Source organism: Theobroma cacao, chromosome 1 (assembly GCF_000208745.1).
Source record: "Theobroma cacao cultivar B97-61/B2 chromosome 1, Criollo_cocoa_genome_V2, whole genome shotgun sequence".
In the NCBI taxonomy this organism is placed as follows: domain Eukaryota; kingdom Viridiplantae; phylum Streptophyta; class Magnoliopsida; order Malvales; family Malvaceae; genus Theobroma; species Theobroma cacao.
Window position 1 is genome coordinate 31554399 of NC_030850.1, and position 27789 is coordinate 31582187.

A 27789-nucleotide genomic window follows, 5' to 3' on the forward strand; every position below is an offset into this window, starting at 1 on the left:
ATATTATCATGTATTTTTATAAATTTAACAAATTTATTTTATTCTTTTCATAAATTTTTTAATGTTATAAAATTAATGAATTTGGTACTATTAATTTATAATGTATGATTCAATAAAGTTTTAAAAAAATGTACAAAATTAATCAAAGGAAAAAAAACTTAAACTTTTAAATATTATACCTTCATTATGTATGTATTTGCTTTTATTAATATTTTTTTTATAAAAGATTAATAAAATTTATAAAAAGTCTAAAATATTTTAAGGAAAAAATTAAAATATTACTATTACCAACGAAAAATTCCGTTGGAAAGTTTGCAAGCCAAATTAATTTTTTGAGGGCTTCAACTTTCCGACGGATTTCCAACGGAATTCCATTGGAAATTCCGTCGGAAATGGTGGTGGCTGAAAGTTTTTTGATTGGAAAATCATTTTCCAACTGATTTCCAATGGAATTTTTCCGTTGAAAATTTGTCCGAAATCCATCAGAAAAATTATTTGAATTTTTTTTCAAATTTCGTTGGAAAGATTTCAAATTTTTTTCCTTCTTCAGATTTCCAACGGAAAAATTTCCATTGGAAAATTCTGTTGCAAATCCGTTGAAAATTTCGTTACAAATTTTGGTCCCAGAATTTTTTTTCCACTAACAAATTTTCCAACGGAATTCCAATGAAAATATTCCGTTGGAAAATTTCAGTTAAAAATCCGTTAGAAATCCATCGAAAAAATTAGTTTTGTTTTTATTCAAATTCCATTGGAAATCCGTTGGAAAGCTTTCAAAAAAATTTTTCCTTCCAATTTTCCAACAGATTTCCAAAGGAAAATTTTCCGTTGGAAATTCTGTTGAAAATTTTGGTGGGAGCTTTCTTTCCTAGAAAACAAATTTTCCAACGGATTTCCAATAAAATATTTTCTGTTGGAAATCCGTCAAAAAATTAGTTTACTGTTTATTCAAATTCTGTTGGAAATCTATTGCAAATCCGTTGGAAAGCTTTCAAATTTTTTTGTTCTTCAAATTTCCAACGGAAAATTTTTCGTTGAAAAATTTCGTTGGAAATTTCGTTGAAAATTTTGGTCCGACTATTTTTTTTTCTCAAAAATAAAGTTTCCAACCGATTTTTTCCGTTGGAAATCCGTTAGAAATAATATTAAAAATTTTAGTTTGATTTTCATCGAAAATACTGTGTTTTTTTGTAGTGAATGCCGTATTGTTGATCTGGCTATCCCCTACCATTTATGTTGTTGGTTTTTATGCAGTTCCTTGTCATTTTTATATGTTTTAGGATGGCTTTTTGTTTATTGTGGCATAGTGCATCTTTAATACTAAGATTCTTCTTTTGTTGGGAATTATTGTGAGTTCTTACTTTTATTGATACATACTTGCATAGCGTTCTTTTTTATTCCATTGTTTACCCCATATTCTCAAGTTTGTTGGCTTTGTGGGGTTGCTTGAGCTTATGGGTTGGTTTGTTTATCTCTCCCATGTTGGTTTATTAGGGTTGGGCATGTTTTCTAGTTTTTTCAAGGATATGGGATGCTACTGACCATTTTTATTACTTGTAGCTGTTGATGTAAATAGGGGTGACTTTTCCTTATTTTGCTTGTGAAAAATACTTCAACTTTTAAAAAAAAAAAGAAAAACATGTCACATCAACATCAATCAATATAAAATGACAAATAACAATTTAACTAAGTTAATTATTAATTATAATGATTTATTTAATTCAAAGTAAAAGTACAAAAACTTATTTGACTCAAAATACAAAGAATAAAAGCTTAATTGAACGTAACAAAAGTATAAAGACTTATTTAAATTTTTCTGAATAGTTTATGAGTTTTTTTTTAAATATTATGCCTTATAATAATGTCCATTAACAAAATTACAATTGACCTTTGTTAAGAAAAGGAAATTATCAATGAGATCCTTTCTTTACAGTTTTTATTAATTAGTTCTTTCAGCATATCATATTTTTCATGGACTTTATGGATAGATAATTTTTCATGTCAAATCTATCCCATGTAATACCAATTATGATTTTCATTCTTGTTGTATTTTGAAAATTAGTTTTCTTTTTCTTTCTCAAAAACACTTATATATAATATTAATATAAATAATATAATTTTAAAACATTTTTAGAGAACACATTGGTCGGATTTTTTGAGTTTAATAGTCTTATAAAAATCACTTGAATATCTTTTTAATAGAAAATGATCGTGAATCTTTTATTGAATATCTAATATAATTTATTTAGCCTTTACATAACCCAACATATCATGACATAGTCTTTATATTTAATATCTCCTATTGATAACATTAAAGTTATATAGACACTAAATAAAATATATTAAATTCTTACCTTTAAAAACAATTAATAAATTGTAATAGAGCTCCCTTTAATTATTAATAGTGACAAACTTATATGATGTTCTTTAATTACATCTTATTTGATGCATGTATCTCATACACCACATTCACTTGTTTACTTTAAAGTCACTACTCCAACAGCGGAGTAAAAACATTTTACTTTTGATAGAGGCATAACACGTATAGGTTTTAAACATTTTGTCACATTTATAACCTAGAATAATTTTTGTAAACAATAAACTATTATGATCATATCATATATGTCATATATTCATAAAATATCTATTAAAATATAATATGTGTGAAACAATAAATTAAGCTGCTCAATCAACCATGGATGTAAAACTGCCTCTACTTTAGTAATTCTGTTCCATTGATGAAGAACAAAACCCTTTCGGATTTAAAATTCTTTTGGGTAATTAAATTTTGGACTTCTCCAAGGCTAATCTAAAACCAATCCTTGTTTCAGTTTATATGGCCCATAACTTGTCGTTTGGGTTCCCAGGGGCCAGAAGAATTAACCAGGACAAGTGGAAAAACCCATCACCGCCAATGTTAAAACCCAGACCCTGAACCCGGTCCAAACAGGAAGCAAAACCGGCACCTTCAAACCCTAGGGTTAAGGAGGTCATATAAGGCAGCCTCTATCACGTCTTTTTAATCCTTCTCTGCTAACAGCTGCTAGCTGCACAAAAGAAAGAGGGCGAGATGGTTTCGCTTAAGCTCCAGAAGCGGCTCTCTGCGAGCGTTCTAAAGTGTGGAAAAGGAAAAGTTTGGCTTGATCCAAATGAAGTCAACGAAATCTCCATGGCCAACTCCCGTACGTCTTTTCCTCATTTCCTAACGTTTATCATTTTTATGTTCAGCAGTTTTAAGTTTTAGATACAGTTTAGACTTGATATGCATCGTTAGTTTGCCAAATAAAATGGTGGAAATGAAGCATAGGGCTTTCTACTTTATTTTATTTCTTAAACTGGAGTTTAAGAACCTGCTGGAAAAATGAAAGTTGCGACGCTGAAATCCAAATTTTTGGGACTTGAATCCAACAATAGCTGCTGCATTTCAATTTAAAGCCCAGTGTTTTTTCTCCGTTTTATTTAGGGATTTAATACAGCTAAGTTTTATATAGTTTGCGGAGATGACCTTTAGCTTATTCGTTGAATTTATGAATTTCGTTATTATTTATTTGTTTACAATATCCAAAGCTTCTACTTGAAAAAGAAAGAAAGAAAGAATACATTCTGTGTGGTGATTCCATCAATTAACCTGAGGGGTTACTAGTTTATCTGCTTTAGGAAAATCAATTTTCAAATAATATGGTTTTCTGTTTCATCTTTGTATACCGTGGAGTAATAGAGTGCAATTGAAGCAGTCCCCTTTTTTTATCATTCGCCAAGTAAATAAATAATGTACTTTTAAGTAAACACATGGTTAATTTGCTGTTTGCTCCACTGATACATGGAAAAAGGAAAACTGTAAACTGCAAAAATCGATTTTGCAAATCCTGATTATTGTGTTCAAGTTGACGCGGTCTGTTGCAGATAGGAGATTAAATGTTCAATGGACTCATTTGTGTTACTTTGGCATTTTTTTTTACTTAAGTAAAAGTGGTCTTTGCTTTTGAAATTGCTTGATTATCTTATTTTCATCTTTGAATTGGCAAGTGCAGGCCAGAACATAAGGAAGCTGGTTAAAGATGGTTTTATCATCAGGAAGCCAACCAAGATTCACTCTCGTTCACGTGCCCGTCGCATGAAGGAAGCCAAGAGAAAGGGACGCCACTCTGGATATGGTATGTTTCCTTAATTTACTTTACGATTATGAGATTTAGTGGATTTGATGCTATTTATAGATTTAGAATAAGTAGGTTGGACAACTTTGTTACATGTTCACACTAGTTACCATATTGAAATTAGAGTATATTTCTTGATTACTCATCTTGAATTTGAAGTTAGAATGTCCAAGATCATGCTAAAAAAGGATGAAATGAAGTACCGTTGAGGTTTTCTATTCTGCTAGGAATTTTTTGCTAGCAATCAGAAAGTCCTGTTGCATTTGGGAGATGTATGTATTGACTAGCTGGGTCTTAACTTCTATCCTGATTCTAGGTAAGCGCAAGGGTACAAGGGAGGCAAGGCTGCCCACAAAGATCTTGTGGATGAGAAGGATGCGTGTTCTCAGACGCCTGCTTCGCAAATATAGGGAATCAAAGAAGATTGACAAGCACATGTACCATGACATGTACATGAAAGTCAAGGGTAACGTCTTTAAGAACAAGAGAGTCCTCATGGAGAGCATCCACAAATCTAAGGCTGAGAAGGCCAGGGAAAAGACGTTGTCTGACCAGTTTGAAGCTAAGAGGGCTAAAAATAAGGCAAGCAGAGAGAGAAAATTTGCTAGGAGGGAGGAGCGATTGGCCCAGGTAAGAACTTAAGTACCATGTGGTGTGTGCACACTCAGCATAATGATTTTGTTTTACCTGTTTCCTTTTCTTTGTTATTTTTTATTTATAATGGAAACTATAGATGTTCCTTGCCTTTCAATTCTGTGATCTCTTTGTTATTCTTGTCATTTCTGTCATCATTTGTTGTCCAGATATTATTGATGACATTGAATAGACTACCTATGTTATTCACGGGTCAAATTCTTTTTCTTCTCAAGTAATGACGTGGGTTCTCATGTTGTTTTTTTTATCTCCTCAGGGACCTGGAGGAGATAACCCAGTAGCAGCAGCACCTGCCGCTGCAGCTCAACAAGCGGAGTAAGTATATTTTGAGAAATTTTTTTGCCGAATGATCAATTTTCAAGTGTGAAATGATGTTCCCATGCCTTTGTTGGATCTATTCAGGGTTTCCAAGAAGTCCAAGAAGTAAAGTAAGATCCCTACTGAAGACTAGTGAAGGACTCGTGACTTTAGATAGTCAAGTAGTTTTGTTGAAGCCAGTGTGCTGTTTTTGGTTAATGTGAACCTGTTCTTGTAGTTGGATTAAAAGGTTTCCTGATTTTATTCTGAGTTTACTGGTTTTGTCGTTTGTTTAATTATATTATGGCATTTATTTTCTTTCTGGTTTCATTGATTTCAAAGTCACTTGGTTCATTAATACCTATGTAAAATGTTTGAAGCCCCCACACACCCCNCCCACCACCCACCCCCCCCCCCCCCCCCTTCCGAACCAACAACAAAATGAAGACGAGATGTAGGTGAAAAGGGTTAAGAGCCAGTCTGTCTGGAGAAGAAATGAATTATGACGAGCAATGCACGGTGCGCAAGGGAATTGATATGATTGAGCCATATCGAGTACTATTTTCAACGTTTGATCATATCTTTGGTAATTTATTCATCTTTTCGGAAAACAAGAAACCGAGCAACAAATCAATCTAATTTATCAACAGCCCTTAATTCTTATTCGAGGTGAGAGCCCATTAGGTAACAGTCAAATGCCGAGTATAGGAAAGGAACTCGAGTGTCAGTAAGTCTATTCGACGGAGGTGATTTACTTAGGAAGGGGAATCCTGAAATGAAGGGAATAAAGGCAATCTGAAATTTTTCCTAAGAGCAGACTTGATGTAGTTTTGAGATATACAACAGCGCTGCACAACGAATCTGTTGGTACCAGCAAGCAAGGAAAAGGATCTTGCCTTACGTACAGTTCTTTTGCAATTCATATTATGTGAATTACTACATAGTAGTATAATATATGGTAAATGTCGCAGCTAAATCCTATCTGATCTATTAACAAGGGATTATATTCAGGCTTGAGTTTCAAACCTTTAACCTCAAAACAATATGAGAACGGAGAATAACAACACTAATATAAGCTGACTTTTTCATTGCAACATTGGGTTCCATTATCATCTAAAGACTTCTTTGGTATCGTGTAGTGGATGAAGTACCACCATCGTAATCTCTTAATATTGGTTTTTGTCCACTCAGATCTGCACTTCCACGATATGCTTTGACGTGGGATGGAACTTGATGGATAGATGAATCATTTGGATTGTTGCAGATCCCGAGTTTGATGAGGAATGTTGCTGTGCTACCTTTGTCAACGCCTTCACTCTCAATCCATATGTGGCCTCCCATCAGATTTACAAACCTGATTCAACATTTGAACAAGGTGTAAACTGGAGAGATTCTACCAAATGAGGTAGCTAGTTAATCAATATTTTCAAAAGTTTGAGAGTGCATGGTCAATAGTCTACACGAAGTTGGCAGCATTGAGGCTACCTTTAGCTAAATTTTGGATTGCTACCATAGAATGGTCAGGTTATAGAAGCAAAAGACCAAATGTATTTTTGTGCAAAAGGAATTCCGAATTTCTCGGTTTACCTTTTACAAATAGCAAGTCCAAGTCCAGCACCTCCACTATTACGACTAGATCCGCTTCGTGGCTGTGCAAATTTGGTAAAAAGAGTTGGCATATCTTGTGGGAGAACACCACAACCAGAATCCTTAACCTGCCAGAATAGGTGATAGGATCAACAAGAGCTTCATCTAGTAAATAGTAAAGCTACAGAAAATACAGATGGTAATTCATTGGATTGTAAGTTACAAACAAACACCAGGAGATGCCTTCAATTGATATCCTAAATGGCCTAATTTGTATGGGAAATTAAAGCATTAGATAGCAATAGACAATCAGGAGATGCCGTCAAAATTAAAAATTGCACTCATCTTTATATTACCAGGAGATGCCTTCAACATCCTATTGCAAAACTTAAATACAAGTAAACCAAAATGAAATAAGGTTAAATGAAGCAGTCAAGAACCTGCACTTGTAAGTAGAAGTGGCCTTCACTTGAGACAGGGTAAAAGTCTGGAGGTCGCCAGTCTCTTAAAGACTCTGGTTTCGCAACAGAAGCCACAATTGAAACAAAACCCTCCTTTGTGAACTTCACAGCATTACCCGTGACATTTAAAATAGTTTGCATAAGCCGTTTCTCATCACCAACAGCATACATTGGCAAATCAGGTGCCAGAATCATAGTCATAGATAGCTTCTTTACAGATGCAATGGGCTTTATCAGATTGATGACCTAAAATCGCAGAAATATCAACATTAATACCAAAATCAAACCGCAAAGGCTAAATTATTTTCTTTTCTTTCATAAGCAAGTAGAAAATGACAATCAACTACCTCTTTGAAAATTCCATGAAGATTGAACATTCCAAAGTCTAATTCTAGGCTGCCATCTTCAAGTCTAGAAAGATCCAGAACATCATTGATTAGTGTTGCCAAAAGGTTACTACTCTTTAACACTGTCTCGATCATAACTCTCTGTTCTGGAGTTAGCTCAGTCTCCAAAAGAAGTGAACACAATGCAATAATTGCATGCATTGGTGTACGCATTTCATGGTTCATTACAGCAAGGAAATCATTCCGAGCATGAATTGCCTTCTCAGCCTCTCGACGAGCCAAGTCTAAATCAACATTTTGCTCCATGAGCTGATCACGGGCCCGCATAGATTCCTCCAGAATAGCAGCGTGTGAGAGAGCAACAGCAACCTGTACAAATTTTACCATGAGTTCAGCATCAGAGTCATGTTAAGAATCAAAGGCTCATGATAAGTGAATAATCTTTTCCAACAAGGAATAGGTGCAAGAAGATCAACTCCAGTTTTAGCAATTAAGAGAATGGCAGGTTTGAAATGAGGGGAGAACAGATTTAAATGGAAACAAAAAGCAAAAAGCCACGATGAATTAACCCCTTCCTCAATCTCCTTAAAAGCAAGACTCTAAGATGTCCCAAGACCTTAATCTATAGATATAAATGCAAGGAGAGTAAAAGTAAAAACTATGCCACTGAATCTTCTTCAGAAAGATTACCAAAGAACACCATTGTGGCAATAGAGCTTTTCAAAAGTAAATTCATAAACTTAAACCCAACCCAAGTACATAATTAAAATTCAAGGTGAGCATACCATTAAGACATCATAGAAGTAGCCAATGAATGAAAGCATATAAATTATAAGATGACCTGGTCTGCAACAACTTCGACAAGTTCCAACTCATGGTCTCGCCACTTTCTGGCACTGTCAGTGGGGAGAATAAGAACCATGACTGCATAGCTTTTTGCAGAGAGATCAGGCCAGTCATTAATTTGGAAATTTGAGAGATTTAAAAGAGGTACCCGAACAGCCACAACCTCTGGTGCCACAAATCTCCCCACTAGAGGTCTGATCCTACTAGCTAGTGGGCAGGTATAAGGTATACGCACTGCTCGAGCGCTATTGAAGACTTCATTGACTATAGGAAGATTTAGTGGCACAGTAGCTCCAACTTGTATTTGGTAGTTTAGAGTATGGGAAAGTTGCAGATTCATACCAGTCCTTGATGGCATCCACAGGGCACATTCCTCCAGGCCCAAGGTCCTACCCAATTCAACAAGAGTCGTCTTCAATATCGTATGCCTGTCAAGTGTGCTTCTGATTTCATGAGTTAGCATCCTTACATGCCTTCCAGTTTCTTCTTGAGTGAGAATAAGGCCCATTTCCCTGTCAAGCTCTTCAGCCTTGTTCCTCAAAAATAATTCCCGAGTTTTGACACTCAAAAGATCAGGAATAATGTGCACAAGCATCAAAGCAGTCGCACATGATACAATAGCACATGAAACCTTCGCAATAGTCATCACCACAGCAACAGCTTTAGAGTGCATGGTGAATGTCCACAAGTTTATAAAGTGGGTGGCTCCACAAAGAATGATAAAAGCACCGAATTGCATAAGCACCCATCGATACGGGAAGAATGCAGATTTTTGAACAAAATAAATAAGCTCTAGGGGAATCGAGAAATAGGCAAGGGCAATCAAAACATCTGATATATACTGATATTTCACCAGCAATTCTTCAGGTGGCCATTGCGAGTCAATACAATCACAAGTCTCCATGATGTGACAAAATCGGCACTAAATCTGACAAAAATCAAGCTCGAAAGGTTACAATTTCCAGTTTCGTAAAGTAAACTGAGAAACTTCGTCCACACATAGATATTCTAACAGATGTTCTCATTTCACTAGGATATTTGTCCAAATTTAGGTATCCATACGTTGACAGATTGCGCCACATTAGTAGAAAAACCTATGACATGATAAGATTCCATTACAACATTTTATTTTCCACAAAAGCACCATTATAAGATTCCATTACAACTTTTTTTTTTCCACAAAAACACTAGTATAAGATTCCATTACAACTTTTTTCTTATTCTTTGTGCTAAAATAGTATTTTTTTTCCCCTCAAATATTCGCCGTCATCTTCTCCATCTTTACATAGAACAAAAAAAAAAAAAGCCAGGGAACACATTAGCCTCTTCGAAGAGAATTTGTTTTTAAAGTCTTTCCAAAAGGTGACATGCCTACTCACTAAATTAATGAAAATTATCTCTCGAGAAAGAAACTATTTTCCCTCCAACCAAACACAGCTTAAGCAAGAAAAACCTCTCAAACCACGCAGACAATAAAAGAAAGAGAATACCCGTCTTGCAGCAATCTAGCCTGAAACTGATTAACCAGATTTTATTACATAATTAAAATATAATCTTTCTTAAATAAAAAGAGTTTAAATCTTTAAAAGCTACTCTACAGAGAAATAGGATGTAAGAAGAAAAATAATGGAAATATAAATGGATTACCAAGCTAGAGAAGACGAAGTTGGAAGCCATAGATTAGTTGCAGAGGTCAGGCGTGTGATCCAAGCCGTCCATTTTACGAGAGAGAGCTCTCCCTTTGGAGCTTTTTTCTTTGATGTTGTTAAAGCTGCAACTGGGAGAGAAGAAACTGTAAAAAAAAATAATAAATTAAAAAAAAGGAGGGAGGTGGAAAAATAAGTAAAGTGGAGGGAGGCAAAAGCCAAAAGGCTTCACGGAGAAGAGAAGGTGACGCACGTATTCAAAGGATGGCTTTACACGTGCGGAACCTGACTTGGATTTTCCTTTTAGTGTCCTAGTAGTATATTTATATTGTGAAGATCTTCCTCGCACGTGTGAATTCATTTTGGTGACGAAGCGTCCAGATTGGGCTGGATTTTGGAGGATCTCTATTTATGGCAAGTGGGGATTACATCGCATTGTTAGCTAATTGGGTGGAAAGATGGGTCGGACCCAAAATTTCAAAATGAGTGAATACGTACAATAATAAAATAAAGTTTTAGTATGCTATTAATATTTTAGTGCTCCTATGCAATTTTCATAATTAAATATATAATATTATATTACATGTATTGAAGTGAGTATATGTACAATAACTTTTATGTAATGCTGATTGTGAGTATATGTACATATAAAAGAAGGAAAGTGTGAAAGAATCGTAGAAAATTGACATGGAAATGATTGGTTTGGTAATTGACGAAAAAATGATGCTAGTTTTTGACTAGGTGGAGCTGATATTAATTCATGAACCACGAGGCATAGGATTTAATTACAGGACCATTCCAAGTCAAATTTGCAATTGAGATGGTTTTGCCGGGGCCGAGTCTAGCCTCTCGCCCACAGAAATGTTAGTCAAATGTTCAAAGCAGGTGCGCAAACGATGCGACACATTTTGGACTTTCGAAGCCAACGAGCGACTATAAACATAAAACGATACTTTGTCCGAAAATGGGTTTGGATTTAGGATAAATACTAAGAGGTAAACCATCAAGATCAACCTGTCTTCTTGCTTCCTAAGTGCTACGTGACAATCATTTCGAGCACTCATCTAAACTTTAAATCAATCGTGAATTTAAATAAATATTTGGAGAATGCCCCATCTTTTGGCAAAGTTCCAGATTTATCTTTGGTCCCATAATGGACCAACCTCCTATGAAATAAAATTTTTTTTTGCCCTGACAAAAAAAGAATATTTACCCGAAATTATGGGCTAATCAACACTTAAACAAAATGTTTTTCAATTAATTATCATAAAGAACTTATCTAGTTTCAGAAACCCGAAGAACAAAAAGAAACTTTATTTTCGGATCCCTGGTCCAAAGCCGTACAGCCAAACTGAAAAACCCCAAGGCTGGGTGCATGCATAGTAACACGATACCCATGCCCTTTTGCTGGGTTGGGTCCACTGCAGATGGTGGTGAAAGGGTAAGATTGAAGGCAACTTATTCTGGTTACATGAAATGAACATAAACTGACTAATGTGCACCCCACCACCCCACATGCCTTGAATCCTGAAGCCCAATTGGAAGTTTTATTATTATTACCATGAAAGTACTCCAACTCCATTTGGAAAAGATATATATGGGGCCGCAATCTCCTTACGAACTTGGGCATATTCAATGCATTTCGAGCTGTCATCATATAAAATGACGATTGTAACATTACCTCTGCACCATTCCAGGGACAATTACACTTTTTTTGAATGGGACATTTGATTTTAAAATATCTTTCTTTTTTTTTCACCAAAGAAGAAATTTGGCGAGAGAAACTTGAGGTATAAGAAATAAAAGAGTAGTCTCAGATTAATCTTTTTCACTGAGTATAAACATATTATCAAGCTTTTTCATCTTTGACTGAATGGTTCAATATATAAATAGTTCTTTCCCTTACAAGTTTGATTAAGCTCTTACACATGTACAAAAAACTGATTCCAAACAAGCAACTTATTTTTTCCTTTTATCCCTCTTCACTCTTTTGGGGAAACGTTCTTGGGGCTCTAAAAGGACTTCGGAGAGCATCTCTGACCAAAGCTTTGCAAATTGTTTGTGGAAACTTTCTTGAAACCAGTCAAGAATTTCTGAATGCAATGCCCTGGAGTTTTCCTCCCATGTCTTTCTTAACTGAGCACAACTGTCGAGTGACCGGGCCTTTAACTTGTGTAAAAGATTTCCAACTCGTCTTTGACCATATGATTCTGGCTTTAATATGATATCAGGAGAGGCGGCCATGAATTGCTTAACACACCTTAAGCATGGTAACACTTGGCCTTCAAGCAAAGCAAATGCAAATACTGTCACACGATGTGCATCACTACTGATCCGCAAACCATGCAGTGGAAGTTCCCATAGGTGAGGCCCAAAAGTGGGCACTACCCAACAATACACTTCGTCTGTTTGAGGATCATAATACGGTTTGCGATCAGTAAGTGGAGCAGAAAAAGTGCAATAAGACTTGGCATATTTAACGAGCCAATCTGATTTCACACTTGTCACCCCGTGCATGTATGGCCGTTTTGTATGTAATAGTTCGCTGTACACCAAGAACTCAGGAGCAGAATTTGAAAGAGATGAAGACCCATGGAGAAAGACGGTTTCTTTGACCAAGCATGCTTGATACCGAGCTGTATTTCCCTTTCTATCTCCTTTAGATGACCTTGAAACTCCTCTAATGCGTTTGGCAACCCTATCAGCCCAGCCAGCACAGATAGCTTGGCCTAAGAGCTCTTCCTCATTCAGTAAAAGTGGGTTCTTGCTGGAGGAGACCCTCCAAGAAAGTTCTACATCTTCCATAGTTCCATGAGTCCACAAAAATTCCTGTTCAACATCATGATTAACATTTTGATTAAAAACTAACCGAACAAGCTGCTTCCTTAGCTTGGACATTTCTTCCATAGTTTTCAGATGTAATCCGTTTTCATTGCAGAACTGTACTTGGCTTTTAGAAAGCTCAAAACACTGTAATGCATAAGCCACAGTGAGAGTATCACTGCTAGGATTAGAAAATTTAGCACGTGACATTCTGGCCATTTCTCTTAGTTTCTTTTTCTGTGATTTTTCCTTTTTCTTCAAAACTTTCTCACTATCTAAGGGACTAGATTCATCATCCCGCTTTGACTCATCAGTTTGAGTGTAACTTCCTTCATATTCCATGACAAATGGATTCGTCGAGCTCAAAACTGCAGCTGCTGCAACTGCATACCCAAGAACCAGATTTGCTCTAGCATAATTTTTCACCCTTCTCATAATCTGGATAACAGTAAGGAGCATCCTTGAGTGGCGAGGACTCATAGGATAATGAGCCATGGCTTTCCCCAGAGATGTCAACCTTCCATTGCTATCAAGAGCTTCAAGGGCTTTAAGGCAACGTTCTGCTTCAACCAGGGCAGTGGGCCCTGGAGAAGTTGGGAATGGGAAATTTGCAACCTGAAAAAACCACAGAAAACAAAGACATAAATATTCATTGCTGATCAACTTCAATTTTCACAGGACAAAAGACTAATGTAGATCAAGTAGACTAGTCCCTTAAAACCTAAAACTTTAGGGAACCTTTTCAGAAGGCCCATTTACAGATCAAGGATTATACCATAACCAAAATGGACATTACTAACTACCAGTGAACCAAGTGATAAAATATTTGACTCTGCAAAGGCAGAATTATACATGCTGCATGTCCTAGAGGGGTAATATTGAAACGCTAAAAATGAACATTAGCCTCTGACAGAATTCAGATAATTAGTAGAATTAATGATGATCCATATCATAAATCTGCATCAGCAGGAGCTTATGAAAAAAAAAATGTTACAAAACAAATGTGTGTGTGTGTGTGTGTGTGATACAATCCACAAAAATTAACTCAACAAAAATTATCTGACATAGCGGCCAAAAAGACCCCAACATGAAACTTTATAAAGAGATAAAGACAAACAACAAAATACATGCAAAGCTCACCTTATCAATGCCCATGGATTTCATAAGAAGAACAACACCATCAACAGGTATTTTAGATATTTCAGCACAAGAGAAATCAGGAAGTATGTTATTAAAGACTGCAGATGAATAGAGACGATAACAATGGCCGGGCCCGGTTCTTCCAGCTCTTCCTGCTCGTTGAGCAGCAGATGCTTTACTTATCCATTGTACCTCATAGGTTTCAATACCATTGGTAGGATTATAGTTCTTGACCTTTTCTCTCCCAGTGTCAACCACATACTTTATTCCTGGGATGGTTAAAGAGGTTTCAGCCACATTGGTAGCAACAACAACAAGCCGCTCTCCATCCTTAACCTCTTCGAATACACGAAGCTGTGCTGCTGCAGGTAGCATTGCATAAAGAGGCAGAACTCGTAGTGTACCAGCATTAAGACTTTTATTACCTTCTCTAATTTTTTCAATGGGCGCAGGCGGTTGCTCTAAGCTGTTCTCCGGATTAATAGAGACAGCCTCTTGTCCCTCAAGACTAGAACCTAAACCATTTTTCCCAGCCAAAGCATCAAAAGCAGCCTTAAGAGAAGCAAGGCTTCCATTCCCTCCAAATGCATCAACCAAGTTATCACCATTATCCATGGATTTTTGGTCTAATGTGTTCCCTTCCTCACCAAAAATTTCCAGTTCACTCTCCATCTCTGAATCATAAGAAGCATCGGAATCATCCTCCTCATAATCATACTGATCTTCATCGTATGAGCTGAACCTGTCAGTCTGCTGGTGGGTTGAGTCTCCATGAATCTCAAATGCTTCACTGATATCCTTCATATTAATGTCCTCAACCAAATTGATTTCAGAGGGAGCAGTGGCGTCAGTACTTTTGTCCCCTTCAGAAATACTGGTGATCACATCCCCAGAAGCCTTACATAACTTTCGGCACAAGTATTCTACTTCTCTCTGTCCAGTGACAAAAACAAGTATGCCACCTTGTGGCAGCCTCTTATGAATAGACGTGACCTTTTTAAAGGCTTGACCAATGTAATCCACAAGCTCTGTTCTCTTTGAGAAATGTACTGTGACTGGATATTGTCTTGTAGGAACTTCAATAACAGGAGGAGGAACATGAAATAACCTTCTCCCAGAAATGAAGTCTTCCACTCGCAGTGTAGCACTCATCAAAACAAGATTTAATGGAAGTATCAAGTTTTCAGGGCTTATACTTTGTCCTGAAAGTACCATACACTGTTGCTTCTCATACAAATCCTACCATCAACCACAAAATAATACAGTAAGAAGGTGAATATAGAAGAGAATAAATTAAGTTTATTGCCCCAAGGTAGAACAAAAAATCTTTCAAGTTTCACCTGACGAAGTCGAATTACACGAGAAAGCATTCCAATAAGTATGTCTGTGTTCAAGCTCCTCTCATGAGCCTCATCCAGAATTATGACGGAGTAGCGCTTTAGTAGAACATCATTCTGCACCACAAAATATGCAGATATAAGAAGAATATAAAGGTGAAGGTGTTAAAGAAAGAATGGAAGTTATTTTATTTTTCATGAATGGTCATCGGCATTATCACAGATAAGATATATATATCAACAGTAAGTGGAAGTAAAACCTGAACTTCTCGAAGTAAAATCCCATCAGTCATAAACTTGATAGAGCACCTGTCCCCAATCTTCTTGTCATGCCTAACTTGAAACCCAACTTCTTTACCTAGATGAAGACCAAGTTCAAAAGCAACTCGCTTAGCAGTAGCAAGGACAGCAACACGACGGGGTTGAGTAACACCAATGACACCACTTCGAAAAGTAGAATGGCTCAAACCAAAGCCGGCTTCATAAAGAAACTAAAATAGTGGATCAAAAATTGAAAAAAAAAAAGAGAATTATTGAACAGAAAAATTAGTTTTTAAATCCCAATAGACACAATCATGCATAAAACAGCCACACCTGAGGAACTTGTGTGGTTTTACCGCATCCAGTCTCTCCACAAATAATAACAGTAGAATTCTCATTTATAGCTTCCATTATTTCCTGTTCCATCATGACTATTGGAAGATCCTTCCTTTTGTTTTCAACCTCATCTGGCCTTAACACATGCACTACGGTTGATGCAGAAAGAGGTCCCTGCAAAGAACAAAGCCAAACATGACAAGTCCCGTTGAAATAAATGTTTGGGCTCTTATTTGATCAACCTACCTCATGTCAAACCACCTTCTCAAATAAGCCAATAACATAACATAGCAGATAAACATCAAAGAGAATATGATGAAATTAAGCATGAAATTTTAATTGAAATTAAACTTAAGATTTCTATTTCATTGTTTCTTTTACAGTTCTATTCAGCTTATGTACAACAAATTAACTTTTGTAAGTTAAGATACATCTTGCACATACTTTCAATTTTTTCATCACATCTAAAAAAAGTGCTTCTAACGTATGACTTATATAGCAATTAACAACACAAGGCACAAAGCTTTATAAACATTAAATTTTAAGAGTATATTACCTAACCAAAATATTATGTATATACAATGTCCCTTTAGGTGCAGTTTTTCCTTCAAATGATATATTAAACGTTCATAACTCCAACTTACCTCTGACATATTGCTTTCTCTCCCATCATCAGCGGACAACCTAGGGATGCAATTTTTAATTACTTCTTCTGAAGGTATGCTGTTGTCCTTGAGGGGAACCTCCTTAATTGGTACTGTATCAACAGAGCTGCAGCTTGGGCCTAGGTCCTTGCCAAAAACCGGCTCTTGAAAAGATGCCAAAGGACCAAGTGCATTTCTTGCAACTTCTATTTCTATTATCAATGGCTGCCCGATGTGATTTTTGCTAATATCCTTCCTTGAGTTGATTTCCTCCAACTCAGGTTCAGGTTCAGAAGAAGAAGACAAATTATCGCCGTCTCTCCCCTTAGAAGATTGGTCAACATATGGAAGCTCTAAACCTGCTTTCGAAAACTGAACAGCTCTCCTACGTTTTTCCCTCATTGTTTCAGCCTATGTAAAGCAAATTAACATTAGGCATACTAATCATGTTTTGATTTAAATTTGGTAAAGACTCAATGATACAAACCAGACCAATAGTTTTTGAAGACCGCAGTAAAGAATATGCATCTTCTGGAATCTTGTATTTCCTGAAAATGCAAATGTTATAGTATTTGCCAAACATTCAATAAATTTCCTCAATGAAAGACAAATAAAGTAGGATACATTATTTAGAAAAAGAAAGGAAACTACTCCAAGGTCTCAATGCTCTTTGATAGCAAAAAAGCTTTCTCTTTCTCCTCCTGCACCAACAAAATAGAAGTCATCTCTAACACACACACACACACACACACAAAAAGCAAACCAAGTAGGGTATCAATTATCAAGAAAGAGCAAGAACCTCCAACTTCTTCAACTTTCTCATCTGAGATTTACTCAATTTGGGGTTTTGTTTCCCTTTGGCCTTTTCAAGCTCCTGTAGGCATAAGTAGTTGACAACAAGCTTTTATTTGATATGATCAAAACAAGAATCAAAGGCTAATCAAATCATTGTTCATACCATATTATTCTCTTTCCTTTTCCTGCTTCTTTTTGTAGGCAATATTAAAGCATTACTATCACTGCCTTCCAAACTACAAAAGCAGGCAAATAGGATTCTGTTAATGTCTATCAGATATTAAGAAATTGAAAGCAGTGAAAAAATAAATTTGAACTATCCAAATCAACTATTTTAACATGAACCTAAACAAAACTTTACCCTAATAAACATAAAAACTCCTTGCTAAAGAAAAAAACTTGTTTCCTATAATTTTGCAGCAAATAGATAGAGTAAACTTGAACTGTTCATATACCTCCATGAATCTTGTCCTGTCATCAACTCTACAGGCAGGCCAGAACTTTCCATTTTTCCTCCTTAATATATCTCAGATAAGCCTGAAAAAGAAAAAGGTGAGATTCTGTTCAGTTTTGGAAATTATATCGAATTCCTCCCATTCAATTTTCAATCTCCATTTTATAATGTTGATAAATTTAATTATTTGTCCAAACCAATAAACAATGAAAAATTTTTTCTAGAAACGGAAAAGATGGAAAGATAGTAAGCAAAGTATTTTTGATCATTTGCTTCAACAAAAAAAAATTAGTTTCACATTTAATCAAACTAGTCAACGAAATGTAGTGCTCAGGCTCAACATTAGAAACATAAAATTAAAAGAATAAATTCCAAAATGGATTGAAATAGCTATAATTGGATTGCACTAATGAAGTCTCTTAAAATCAAAACAAAATCGAAGTGTTCGGTTCCTTAAAGAGGGTAAACAACAGCAGGAAGCCAGTATGAGCCGGTGGCCTGAGATGACGGCGGAAGTTCACCAAGGCTGCGATAACGAGTAATTAACAAAAGAAATCGAAGGATCTTAATATAGCTAAGAAAATCAATTAAACAGTCTTTTATTTTCGGAAAATTAGAGAGGGGCACCACGGAGCAGAAGTTGGTGGGGTTTAAGCCGCTGTGTATAAAAACCCTTCTTCAACTCAACTTTGGGCTTCATTGGGACTTTGATTATGTCTAATCAAGTAGAAATCCTATTAACTTGAATTGAGCTGTGGCAGAACCCAAATCATTGGGCCTATGAATTTGTTGAAGCCCTAAACTCCTAAAAGAGAGGGGTCTTGGAGAGTGAATAACAAACGATAGAGCCGAGCAAAAGTAGAGTAGGCTCCTGTTTAGCTTTTGGATGCTAACTAAGGGGCCAAATTTTAAATTATTTAAAAAAAAAAGAAAGAGAAAAAAAATTATTAAATTAAAATTATAGCACACAAAATGTAAAAAATACAACTCTCAATTTCCTCAGGTTGAATCCCAATTTTTCCTTCCTTTTTCTTTTACAATTAAGTTTAAAGATTAGCTAACATCTCAAAAACTGCTATAATCAAATCAAACGAACTAAATTCACTTTAATTTGATTAATCTTTTAATTCAAAATGATTTTGTTTACCTCTATTTATCGATGACTCAATACCATATACTTCTGAATTTTTGAAGTTATTGATTTCCAACTTATTTATATTTTTTTAGTTATTATATTTGAAAAAAGTAACATATGATCTCCTAAATTTCTATTTGAACCTTCGCCGGCTTTTTCTAAGGTTGAGGATCTAGCCATTTGCATATATTGCTAAGAAGCAATCAGAGTTAGAGCATCAAAATAAATGTTGCCAATCACAACATTATTATTATTATTATTTGATTTGCACTGCATAATTTTGAGATAGAGAAATATGAAGAATAATCTTTCAGATTATGAAAGTAAATTCTCATGTCGGCCAATCAAAATCAACTGAAAAGGGTTACAAGCTTTGCCGCATTAGTTGGTAGGGTGTCAACAAAGCTTGACTCTTACAAGCAAACGTACTCGTGTGGTGGTGCTGCAAAAGTCTTTCTTCCCCTTAATCCAAACAAGGAAAATGGGGGAAAATGAATGGGTCACAGAGTTCAATCTTCCTCCTTTTCCCTGGGGATAGTAACAGGATTCATGAATCCATCTTAGATGTTGATCCTGGCTTTACCAAATAATGATGGGGCAGCTAACTGTGCTTGTCTTTAACATTAATCATATGGAGCCCATTGCAAACTTGACGTCTTTATTTTTTCTATTGCATGGTGGCATCGACATGATTTAACAGTTTGCATCCAATCATTTTTACAACTTAATACAGGTTGGAATGTTTGATAAAGTTCAACGGTTAAAAGTTAAAACCCATGTCGACCACAAGACCTGGTGGAAGAAAAAATGTCTCTCTAACTTGCACTGTTTCGGGACCCAGAGTACCAACTCTCCGTTCTGCTTCATAGCATGTTCCAAGGGGATTCGAGATTTTCTCTCTTTTGTTTTCCCCTTCCTCCTTTCTTCCTTAGGTGAAGGATCTTTAAGTGACTTCATTTCAGCATATATATATATATATAAGGTCCAGTAGAAAGCCCTGGTAAAATTGTTTAGGTGTATGAGATAAAAGTTTGTATATAGTTCAAGAATATTAGAACCCAAAGAGAAAAGAAATACTGATTTGCAAGAAAATTTAATGATTGAATTATTTTGTTGTATGTTATCTGCTATGTACCTCCAAATGCTTGTCATAATCAATTATATATGACAATGAATTTTATCAAAAATGAAAAGGCCTATTATTATTGATCATAATTCATTATTTGTACTAATTAACCACAATCGAAATAGGTATAAATCCCTTTTAGGGTCAGATTCATTCTTGAGTGCTTGAGGTGGAGCCAAACCGTCCCATCTACGAAAGAATTGAATTAAAGAAAATAAAAAGTTTTAAATGATCAAAAGGTTGAATACTTTTTAAACGTCAGAAGTAGTACTAGTTGAGCATTAGTGGGATCTTCTTGGCCCATTTGATTGATTAGCACGATCGGATCACCAAGGAGCTGACACATTAACTTAACCATACATGCAATACTACTAGAAATTTATGTCCTTATCATCCACCTTGCATACAATTTGGTTGGAAACTAGTACTTTCATTACAGGAGTTCGATGTATTTTTTGGCAAAATTGAGGTCAAGTTAGGCAATCCCTCGTAGCAATAATGCAATGGTTATCCAACATCAAGTTCTAAACTAGTTACGCGTGAGGACTTCCAAGCATCTATAAAAGGGACGTCCCTTGGCCTATGAAGCTTAGCATTCTCTAAGCTACATTTCAATCTAGAATGACCAAAATATTGTTCTTCACGTCTTTGCTATTGCCCCACATCTTTGTCGTGGCCCTAGCGAGCCAAGGGCAACCGCAACCTTCTTCTTTAGCCGTTGCATCCACCACAGTCCAATACCATGGAGGCCCTCTCTTGACCACGCCAAATGGCATTAACATTTACCTCATATGGTATGGAGGATTCTCTCAGGAAGACAGAAACTCTATAACTGATTTCTTCGCTTCCTTCGCGGGCTCTGGTCGTCGCCAAGGATCATCTGTTTCTACATGGTGGAGAACAATCAGCACATACAAGGACAAAGCTGGGAAACCAGTTTCCAGCACTGTTAGACTTGTCAAACAAGTTGGAGATGTATATTCTTCAGGGAAGACTCTGAAGCGCGGCCAAATAGCCAACTTTGTGAAAAGCAAGATTGACAACAAAATCTTTCCATTAGACTCTAGTGGAATATACTTAGTTTTGACTGCTAAAGATGTTACAGTAGAACGTTTCTGCATGGGATCGTGCGGTTTCCATGAGAGCATAATGGTAGGGGCAATGGCTAGAGTGGTATATGCACACGTCGGAGACCCTACGGTCCAATGCCCTGGTCTTTGTGCTTGGCCTTATGCTCTGCCTGCTTATGGCCCTCCAGGCCAAGCCTTGTTGGCACCCAACGGTGTTGGAGCCGATGGCATGATCATCAACATTGCCACCCTTCTTGCAGGGGCTGCCAGTAACCCATTCAAGAGTGGTTACTTTCAAGGAGACGCCTTGGCACCATTGGAGGCTGTCACGGCCTGTCCTGGAATATTTGGCGCTGGAGCTTATCCCGGGTATCCTGGAACTTTATTCGTCGATAAAATGAGCAAAGCTAGTTACAATGCCTATGGTGCTAATGGTAGAAAATTTCTTCTCCCAGCCATGTGGGACCTGATTAGCTTGAACTGCAAAAGTACTACTTGAGTTGTTTTCGTATAAAGGTATTTTATATATGTTAAATCTACGCCAGATTTGCGGAAGAATTGTTAAAAATAGGCTTGAAGCCGTCTGAAACCCTGTATTGATTATTAAACTAGTTGATCATTCTGTATCTCCGAATGAATGCTCTTCCTTCTTTTTCTTTCTTTTTGTTAAAGAGAAAATATATACCTTTTGAACTTTAAGATAAGGAAAATGAAAAAAAAATTCAATAATCTGACAGCTCGATAATTGACTGACGTAGTTGGGCGAAAGCTATTTTCTTCTTTCCCATGGCTACCATATGCTATTTCCCATTTCCTCTTGCTAGCCAACATGCCAGGAAGTTGCACAAAGTTTGAAGGTCACATTTAGTTAAACTAATTGGCCAAAGAACAAATGGGTTACCTTTTGTCGGAGTCATCTTACTGATTTAGACAGACATAAGGTTCTTTAAGAGCATTACTTGGTTTTCTTGAATTGCAAAAATAGATAACGTTTAGAAAATTGACTTTGATTATAACAGTTGGTCATGCGAAGGTCTTAGTAGAGTCAAACCAAAACTAACTACAGTAATCGTTCTTGATATGAGAGAAAACGCCCCTGGTTACACATCAAGATTCAAGAGAATTTCTGTATGTACTACAGCAAAAAGGCAGTGTCATGTAAGAAGTATGTCACATTCAGCTTTGCTGGCAACTTGATATTATCTCTTTTATTCTACATTTAACTTTCCTTCAGTACACTGTCTCCTTACAAAATGAGGGAGGCTTTCCCCTTATTAGCCAATTAAGGGCCACTCTTTCACTGTCAAATGCATAAACAATACAAACCCAATGAGAAAACCTCAAGAATATCAGTTTCCAAATCAGAACATGAAGAAAATCGCCGTTGGATTTTATTGGACTTATAAATCCAACTGATCGAGAAAAATGGTTTCAAAACTAAAATCTGGGTAGCAAAATAGCTTGTCAGTCAGATGGGCCAATCATTTTCTCAGGCACCACAAGATTGTCAAATTCTTCGCTAGTTAGCACACCAAGTTTCAATGCCGCTTCCTGCAAAGATAAGCATAAAAAAGTGTCGGTCAGATTTAATATTTCAGCCATCCAAAGTGAGGATCAAGACAAACACTGAACAGTTCGAGTATGAACACAACTTATGTGCCCTAAATAGGTCAAATTTCCATATCTATGATACTATAGAGTCTCGGAAAACCAATTTCGTTGCAATTAAATAAGAGCTAAATTATTAACATATTGGAGTTAAGCATCACCAACATTTAATCAAATAAGGTGATGAGTCACTGCTTAAATACTATTGCATCAAAAGAGATTCAAAAACTGAATCACATGGGACAAGTACAAATCTCACCTTCAAAGTGGACCCCTCCTTATGGGCTTTCTTGGCAACAGCTGCAGCATTATCATAACCAATTTTCTGGAATCAAAGAGGTAATTAGAGATGTGATTCAAAATGCAAAGACTTGTGGAACGACTGATCATAGACAAGGAAACAGGGATGAAAACTTACAGGGTTCAAGGATGTGACAAGCATTAGAGACTGCAAGACCATGCAAAATGTCACAAGGCAAAATCACACAATCATTAGCTTGGGAATTTATCAGATGGCATCAAAATAAATATTAAACATGTAGAATCAACTGACCTCATGAAGTAATTTTGAAATTCTTTCCCTATTAGCTTGAATTCCCCTCACACAGTTCTTCTCAAAGGAAGCAGATGCATCACCCAGCAATCTCAGTGACTGATAACAAAGAACCAAAGCACCAGTTGAATGAAAATGAATACATTCAATTATATAGTCATGTTATCAGCATCCTAAGTGTGAAAATATCTCAAGACAGGTCAAGCACATGATCATCAAATCTCAAATTATAAGAATATTTTTCATTACAAAAATTCAGTTATTTCATATTCAATAACTTTTACAAAATCTTACGAAAGAAAGAAATTTGACTCTTCAAATGAGCAGTTGATTGGCCCAGAAATTTAAAAGTTTCAGTTACAAAATCAAAAATCCACTGAATTAATTTACAAACTCTAGGTTCACTGTCAAAATACTATTACATCTATGGTGAATTGCTAGCCTAACCACACCAATTTAAGCTAAATCATGCATAAGGACCTCGAAAGTGTTGAAATTATATAAAGTACAATTCTTAAATAACTATTGTAACAAAAGAACATACATGTAGGAGTGCACTAGCAATCATTGGCTTGAACACATTCAATTCAAAGTGGCCATTTGATCCACCCACGGTGATAGCCACATGGTTACCCATAACCTGCCAATAAATTTTCCATCTTGTTATAGTCAGATAAAAGAAAGTGACCATTTAACTGCCAGCCAATAAACACTCCAGTTGGTCAATACCATCTAAATGTGACAAAATAATAATAAAAAATTTTACCTGGGCACACACCATAGTAAGAGCCTCACACTGGGTTGGATTCACCTTCCCCTGAAACAGAATAAGCTCAGTCAAAATAATAAGATTATGTGGGAAGAAAAATCTGCACAGAGCGAATAAAATAGGAAAAAAATGGCCTTTGCTAATAAATAAATCTATGGAAACTGAGATGAGAATTTTACAGGCATAATACTGCTGCCTGGCTCATTTTCAGGAAGAATAAGCTCACCAAGGCCACATCGGGGACCACTGAAGAAGGAAAATGCGGAAACCATCAAAATAAGGCTAAACAACCAAAAGTAAAAATGTGGTTACCCAAGCTGCAGACAAACCTTCCCAGCAATCGTATGTCATTTGCAACCTTCATCAGGGAAGTAGCAATAGTGTTTAGGGCTCCGCTAGTTTCAACAAAGGCATCATGTGCAGCCTGATAAAAAAAGAGAAATATTTATGCATCTGAAACTATTTTGCATTACAAGTCATGAGATGTAAGGTAATGAACAATTCCTTCAACCAAAAACAAAATGCAAAAAGTAAAAGCTTAATCAGAGAGAATTGAGAGATTAACCAAAGCTTCAAACTTGTTTTCTGCAGTGACAAACGGCAATTGTGTTTCGTCAGCTACTGCAGCTGCCATTTTTTCATCAAACCTAGATTGATTTTAACATTGAGCACTGTCAAATTAAGCATGAGACAATCTAAAGGAACATAGTGATGACGATAAATAATGATTCCAGATAATGGAAAACAATTCTAATAAAATTTTCCTTTTAACGTTCACAGTCTGCAAACTTAGTAACAACTACTTCAATTCATGGGGCACCAGGTGCGACATCTATTAATTTGGAAAAAAAACAAGTAGAAGATTACAGAGCTAAAATAGTTCTACACGAACATCCACAGGTCTACCAAAGAGTGTCTCTGAGTATATAATATATGAGACAACATAAATTACAGCTTAGAAGAGAAGCATAATCATAAAAGACTTAGATCTTAATAAATCAGAAGCAAAGAGCAAACTGAGTAAAATAAATCAAGAATATGGCATTAGAAGAAACAAAACCAGCTCCAAAAATGGCAAAGGAGAATAGACATAATTACAACATCAGAGAAGCATGCCTCAACCCTAAAGCAACACATACCCTTTCTTTGTATTCAATCCTGTCCCCACTGCAGTACCACCTTGTGCAAGCTGCTCAAATGACATCCCTATATGTCAGTAGGCAATACAGGTTAAAAGGAACACAATGCATTAAAACATGATTGCAAACCTGATACATGCGTGGCAGGGTGCACAAAACCCGATCAATTCCGTACTTGACCTGCAAGCACAATGCAAGACAATAATAAGTAATCCCCCATTACCATCTCTCCACTAAACACAAATTGATCCCAAAGATAATGAAAACAAGTGCTAGATAAATGATCTTACTTGTGTTGTATAGCCACTAAACTCTTGCCCAAGAGTCAAAGGTGTTGCATCTTGAGTGTGAGTGCGACCAATTTTAACAATATCTTTGAATTCAATAGACTGGTGAAAATGAACACAAGCAAAATTCATCTTAAGTGTGAATTCATTAAAAAAAAAAAAGATAGTATAGATGCAAACACAAAACTTAAATGAACCAAAGAGAATAAACTCAAATAAGAAAATATCAGCCATCTATAAAATCTGGCATGGCCAGAAAAATCCACTTTCAGGCAGTAGACGATTGTGTGATAATTAGTTGTGAACACACATGTACCGCAACAATGGCATGTAAGGCAGAGATATCCAATTTAAATAAGAAGAAAGAAGTGAAAGTAAGAGAGATTATACATCAAAAATGCCCTAAACTAGTGGCAAAAGCACAAAAGAGGGGAGCAGCAAACCTTTGAATGTAATGTGGAATGCAAAATCTTCAACTGAGGTGTTAATCTTGAGTTTATTTCCATTGCAGCTGCAATGTGCATTACCTGGAGAAAGAATAAGGAATCTAACATAAGCAAATAGGCAGCACGAGAAAAGTTGTGTTAAGGAGAACCCATATATATCTGTGCAGGTGCATTCTTCAATTGTAGAAATTTTAATCTTATAGGCAAAACCCAACAAGTTAGATAAGTGATCCCACTTACAGTTGGGAATGTGTCATTAGACGACTGAGATCTATTAACATGATCATTTGGGTGCACAAATTTGTCACCACGTTTATGCCCAAGGATCTCAGCTGCTCTATTAGCAATAACCTGGAAATAGTCCAAAATTACAAAATAAACTTTTAATATACGAATGATTCTCGAATGACAAGAATTTTCACTCCGCTTAACATATAATTGCACTGACCTCATTGGCATTCATATTACTCTGAGTGCCACTGCCAGTTTGCCAAACAACAAGCGGAAAGTGATCATTGAGTTTCCCTTCAGCTACTTCTTGGGCCGCTTGCATTATTGCTTTCCCAATGGTTGGATCAAGACCATAGTCCATATTCACCTAAACCAAATAAAAAAGCAAATTTAATTTAAAATAAGCCAAGATAATCATTACTAATTAGCGATTACTTCAAAATTAACCATTATTTGGATTTAATGATCCTATTAGTTGGTGAACCTTAGCAGCACATTTCTTGAGAATACCAAAGGCACGAATAATAGGTTCAGGCATCCGTTCACGCTCGCCGCCTATTTCAAAATTCTGTAACGATCTCTGAGTTTGCGCTCCCCACAATCTATAAAAACCGTAATAATAACAAAAACTATAACTACTTCCTCTGTTTACTTGAAAGTATATACTTATATATTTTTTTAAAAGCAATATTAATGTTGCGAATGGCAAAAGAAGAAATGAAAGAAAGTTAAGAGCGGGAGAGACGAACTTATCGGAGGGGACATTAATGGGGCCGAAAGTGTCTCGTTCCTCCCTAAACGACGTCGAGTAGGACCTCCAGCAAGTGGCGTAACGGAGAGAGGTGACCAGCTGGGAGGTGGTGGATCCGGCGGAAAGCCGACGAGATACGATATACATCGCCATTTCTCGTCTTTCACTTCAAAATCTATAATCCTGCGTATTAATAATAAACCAACAAGGCATTCACGATTAAGATTTTCAAATTTATTTAACAGTTAAATATATGGTTGATGAAAATAGAGGAAACAAACCTGATCAAGCGGAGGGAAGGAATGAGACCGGAGAAAGGGTTCGGGAGGACACGCCAGACGAGAGGGACAGAGATAGGATGTGAGAGAGAAAGAGAGTAGGGGTTTGGGTCAATTCATTAGAATAGTATAATAAGTTAATAACTAATTAAATTGGGCTGGGGGCTGTTTGCCATGTAAAGCCGGAGTTGTGGGAAAACTTTGGCATTGGTTTTTGGAGGGTAAGCGAGCAGCCAGTAAAAGAAAGAACCGTTCGGTAGCTTGCTTGCCTGGGCTGAATGGCTGCGGTATGGTCAAAGGTGGGCAGTGACTTCGTGTAACGGAGATTTTTCATTTTATTCGTTTTTTGTAGTCCTTTGGAATTGGCTTTTCGGATGGTACTCTTAGCGATTATCAAATTCAGACAACAAAAAATTGACCGTCCATAAAATGAAGCACAACATGAATTATTTCACGTTAACGCTATTGACACTGCATAATTATCAAATTAAATCGTAATCAACAAGATTGAGTAATTGAAAATTATCGGCCAAAGTCGATCGCATTTTAGGCGCCCGGCCGAAGATCAGTGGCTGGTGATCTTCAAGACTTTGGGCCTTCAAACCTTTAAAAAA

The 27789-nt window shown here is 36.3% G+C and overlaps 5 protein-coding genes across 6 annotated transcripts; 2 read left to right on the forward strand and 3 right to left on the reverse strand.

The window, feature by feature from the left end:
• On the forward strand, positions 3004 to 5422 carry LOC18613620 (60S ribosomal protein L19-1). The gene is made up of 5 exons (XM_007050949.2): positions 3004 to 3182; positions 4032 to 4154; positions 4471 to 4784; positions 5065 to 5123; positions 5211 to 5422. Exons 1-5 carry the CDS (start codon positions 3071 to 3073, stop codon positions 5233 to 5235), a joined length of 633 nt encoding a protein of 210 aa, XP_007051011.2. The 5' UTR covers positions 3004 to 3070; the 3' UTR covers positions 5236 to 5422.
• LOC18613621 (ethylene response sensor 1) lies at positions 5958 to 10229 on the reverse strand. Of its 2 annotated transcripts, none has more exons than XM_007050950.2 (6): positions 9994 to 10229; positions 8342 to 9274; positions 7501 to 7869; positions 7133 to 7399; positions 6693 to 6820; positions 5958 to 6459 (listed from the first exon to the last, which is right to left on the reverse strand). In XM_007050950.2, the coding sequence occupies exons 2-6, from the start codon at positions 9248 to 9250 to the stop codon at positions 6219 to 6221; spliced, it is 1914 nt and encodes a 637-aa protein (XP_007051012.2). In that variant the 5' UTR covers positions 9251 to 9274; positions 9994 to 10229; the 3' UTR covers positions 5958 to 6218. The 2 variants fall into 2 exon arrangements, with proteins under 2 accessions (XP_007051012.2, XP_017981734.1); XM_018126245.1 differs by having other exon boundaries at positions 8342 to 9440; positions 9994 to 10190.
• LOC18613622 (ATP-dependent RNA helicase DEAH13) lies at positions 11784 to 17848 on the reverse strand. Its single transcript, XM_018114176.1, has 11 exons — positions 17784 to 17848; positions 17492 to 17564; positions 17333 to 17407; positions 17185 to 17234; positions 17021 to 17081; positions 16534 to 16944; positions 15887 to 16063; positions 15553 to 15783; positions 15296 to 15409; positions 13956 to 15194; positions 11784 to 13430 (listed from the first exon to the last, which is right to left on the reverse strand). The coding sequence occupies exons 1-11, from the start codon at positions 17834 to 17836 to the stop codon at positions 11952 to 11954; spliced, it is 3963 nt and encodes a 1320-aa protein (XP_017969665.1). The 5' UTR covers positions 17837 to 17848; the 3' UTR covers positions 11784 to 11951.
• Positions 20517 to 21768, forward strand: LOC18613623 (protein EXORDIUM-like 2). Its single transcript, XM_018115997.1, has one exon. It carries the CDS (start codon positions 20665 to 20667, stop codon positions 21610 to 21612), a length of 948 nt encoding a protein of 315 aa, XP_017971486.1. The 5' UTR covers positions 20517 to 20664; the 3' UTR covers positions 21613 to 21768.
• On the reverse strand, positions 22268 to 27469 carry LOC18613624 (fumarate hydratase 1, mitochondrial). Its single transcript, XM_007050953.2, has 18 exons — positions 27179 to 27469; positions 26896 to 27080; positions 26631 to 26748; positions 26364 to 26513; positions 26156 to 26266; positions 25913 to 25996; positions 25473 to 25571; positions 25312 to 25362; positions 25183 to 25232; positions 24609 to 24690; positions 24373 to 24467; positions 24223 to 24289; positions 24041 to 24091; positions 23819 to 23914; positions 23275 to 23373; positions 23140 to 23169; positions 22981 to 23046; positions 22268 to 22664 (listed from the first exon to the last, which is right to left on the reverse strand). The coding sequence occupies exons 2-18, from the start codon at positions 27048 to 27050 to the stop codon at positions 22578 to 22580; spliced, it is 1491 nt and encodes a 496-aa protein (XP_007051015.2). The 5' UTR covers positions 27051 to 27080; positions 27179 to 27469; the 3' UTR covers positions 22268 to 22577.

Bases quoted from the DNA above. Each gene is read 5' to 3' on its own strand.
- LOC18613621 (XM_007050950.2), bottom strand. From the start codon at position 9,250: ATGGAGACTTGTGATTGTATTGACTCGCAATGGCCACCTGAAGAATTG. The intron at 7,870-8,341 runs GTCATCTTATAA...AAATTTGTACAG, and splicing joins TCGAAGTTGTTGCAGACCAG to GTTGCTGTTGCTCTCTCACA. The intron at 6,821-7,132 runs GTTCTTGACTGC...CTATTCTGGCAG, and splicing joins ACTTCTACTTACAAGTGCAG to GTTAAGGATTCTGGTTGTGG.
- LOC18613623 (XM_018115997.1), top strand. From the start codon at position 20,665: ATGACCAAAATATTGTTCTTCACGTCTTTGCTATTGCCCCACATCTTT.
- LOC18613624 (XM_007050953.2), bottom strand. From the start codon at position 27,050: ATGGCGATGTATATCGTATCTCGTCGGCTTTCCGCCGGATCCACCACC. The intron at 25,363-25,472 runs GTAAGATCATTT...TTGTGCTTGCAG, and splicing joins TTAGTGGCTATACAACACAA to GTCAAGTACGGAATTGATCG. The intron at 25,233-25,311 runs GTTTGCAATCAT...TCATTTGAGCAG, and splicing joins CCCTGCCACGCATGTATCAG to CTTGCACAAGGTGGTACTGC.
- LOC18613622 (XM_018114176.1), bottom strand. From the start codon at position 17,836: ATGGAAAGTTCTGGCCTGCCTGTAGAGTTGATGACAGGACAAGATTCA. The intron at 17,565-17,783 runs GTATATGAACAG...CTGCTTTTGTAG, and splicing joins ACAGGACAAGATTCATGGAG to TTTGGAAGGCAGTGATAGTA. The intron at 17,082-17,184 runs GTAGTTTCCTTT...TTGCATTTTCAG, and splicing joins AAGAGCATTGAGACCTTGGA to GAAATACAAGATTCCAGAAG.
- LOC18613620 (XM_007050949.2), top strand. From the start codon at position 3,071: ATGGTTTCGCTTAAGCTCCAGAAGCGGCTCTCTGCGAGCGTTCTAAAG. The intron at 3,183-4,031 runs GTACGTCTTTTC...TGGCAAGTGCAG, and splicing joins AATCTCCATGGCCAACTCCC to GCCAGAACATAAGGAAGCTG. The intron at 4,785-5,064 runs GTAAGAACTTAA...TTATCTCCTCAG, and splicing joins GGGAGGAGCGATTGGCCCAG to GGACCTGGAGGAGATAACCC.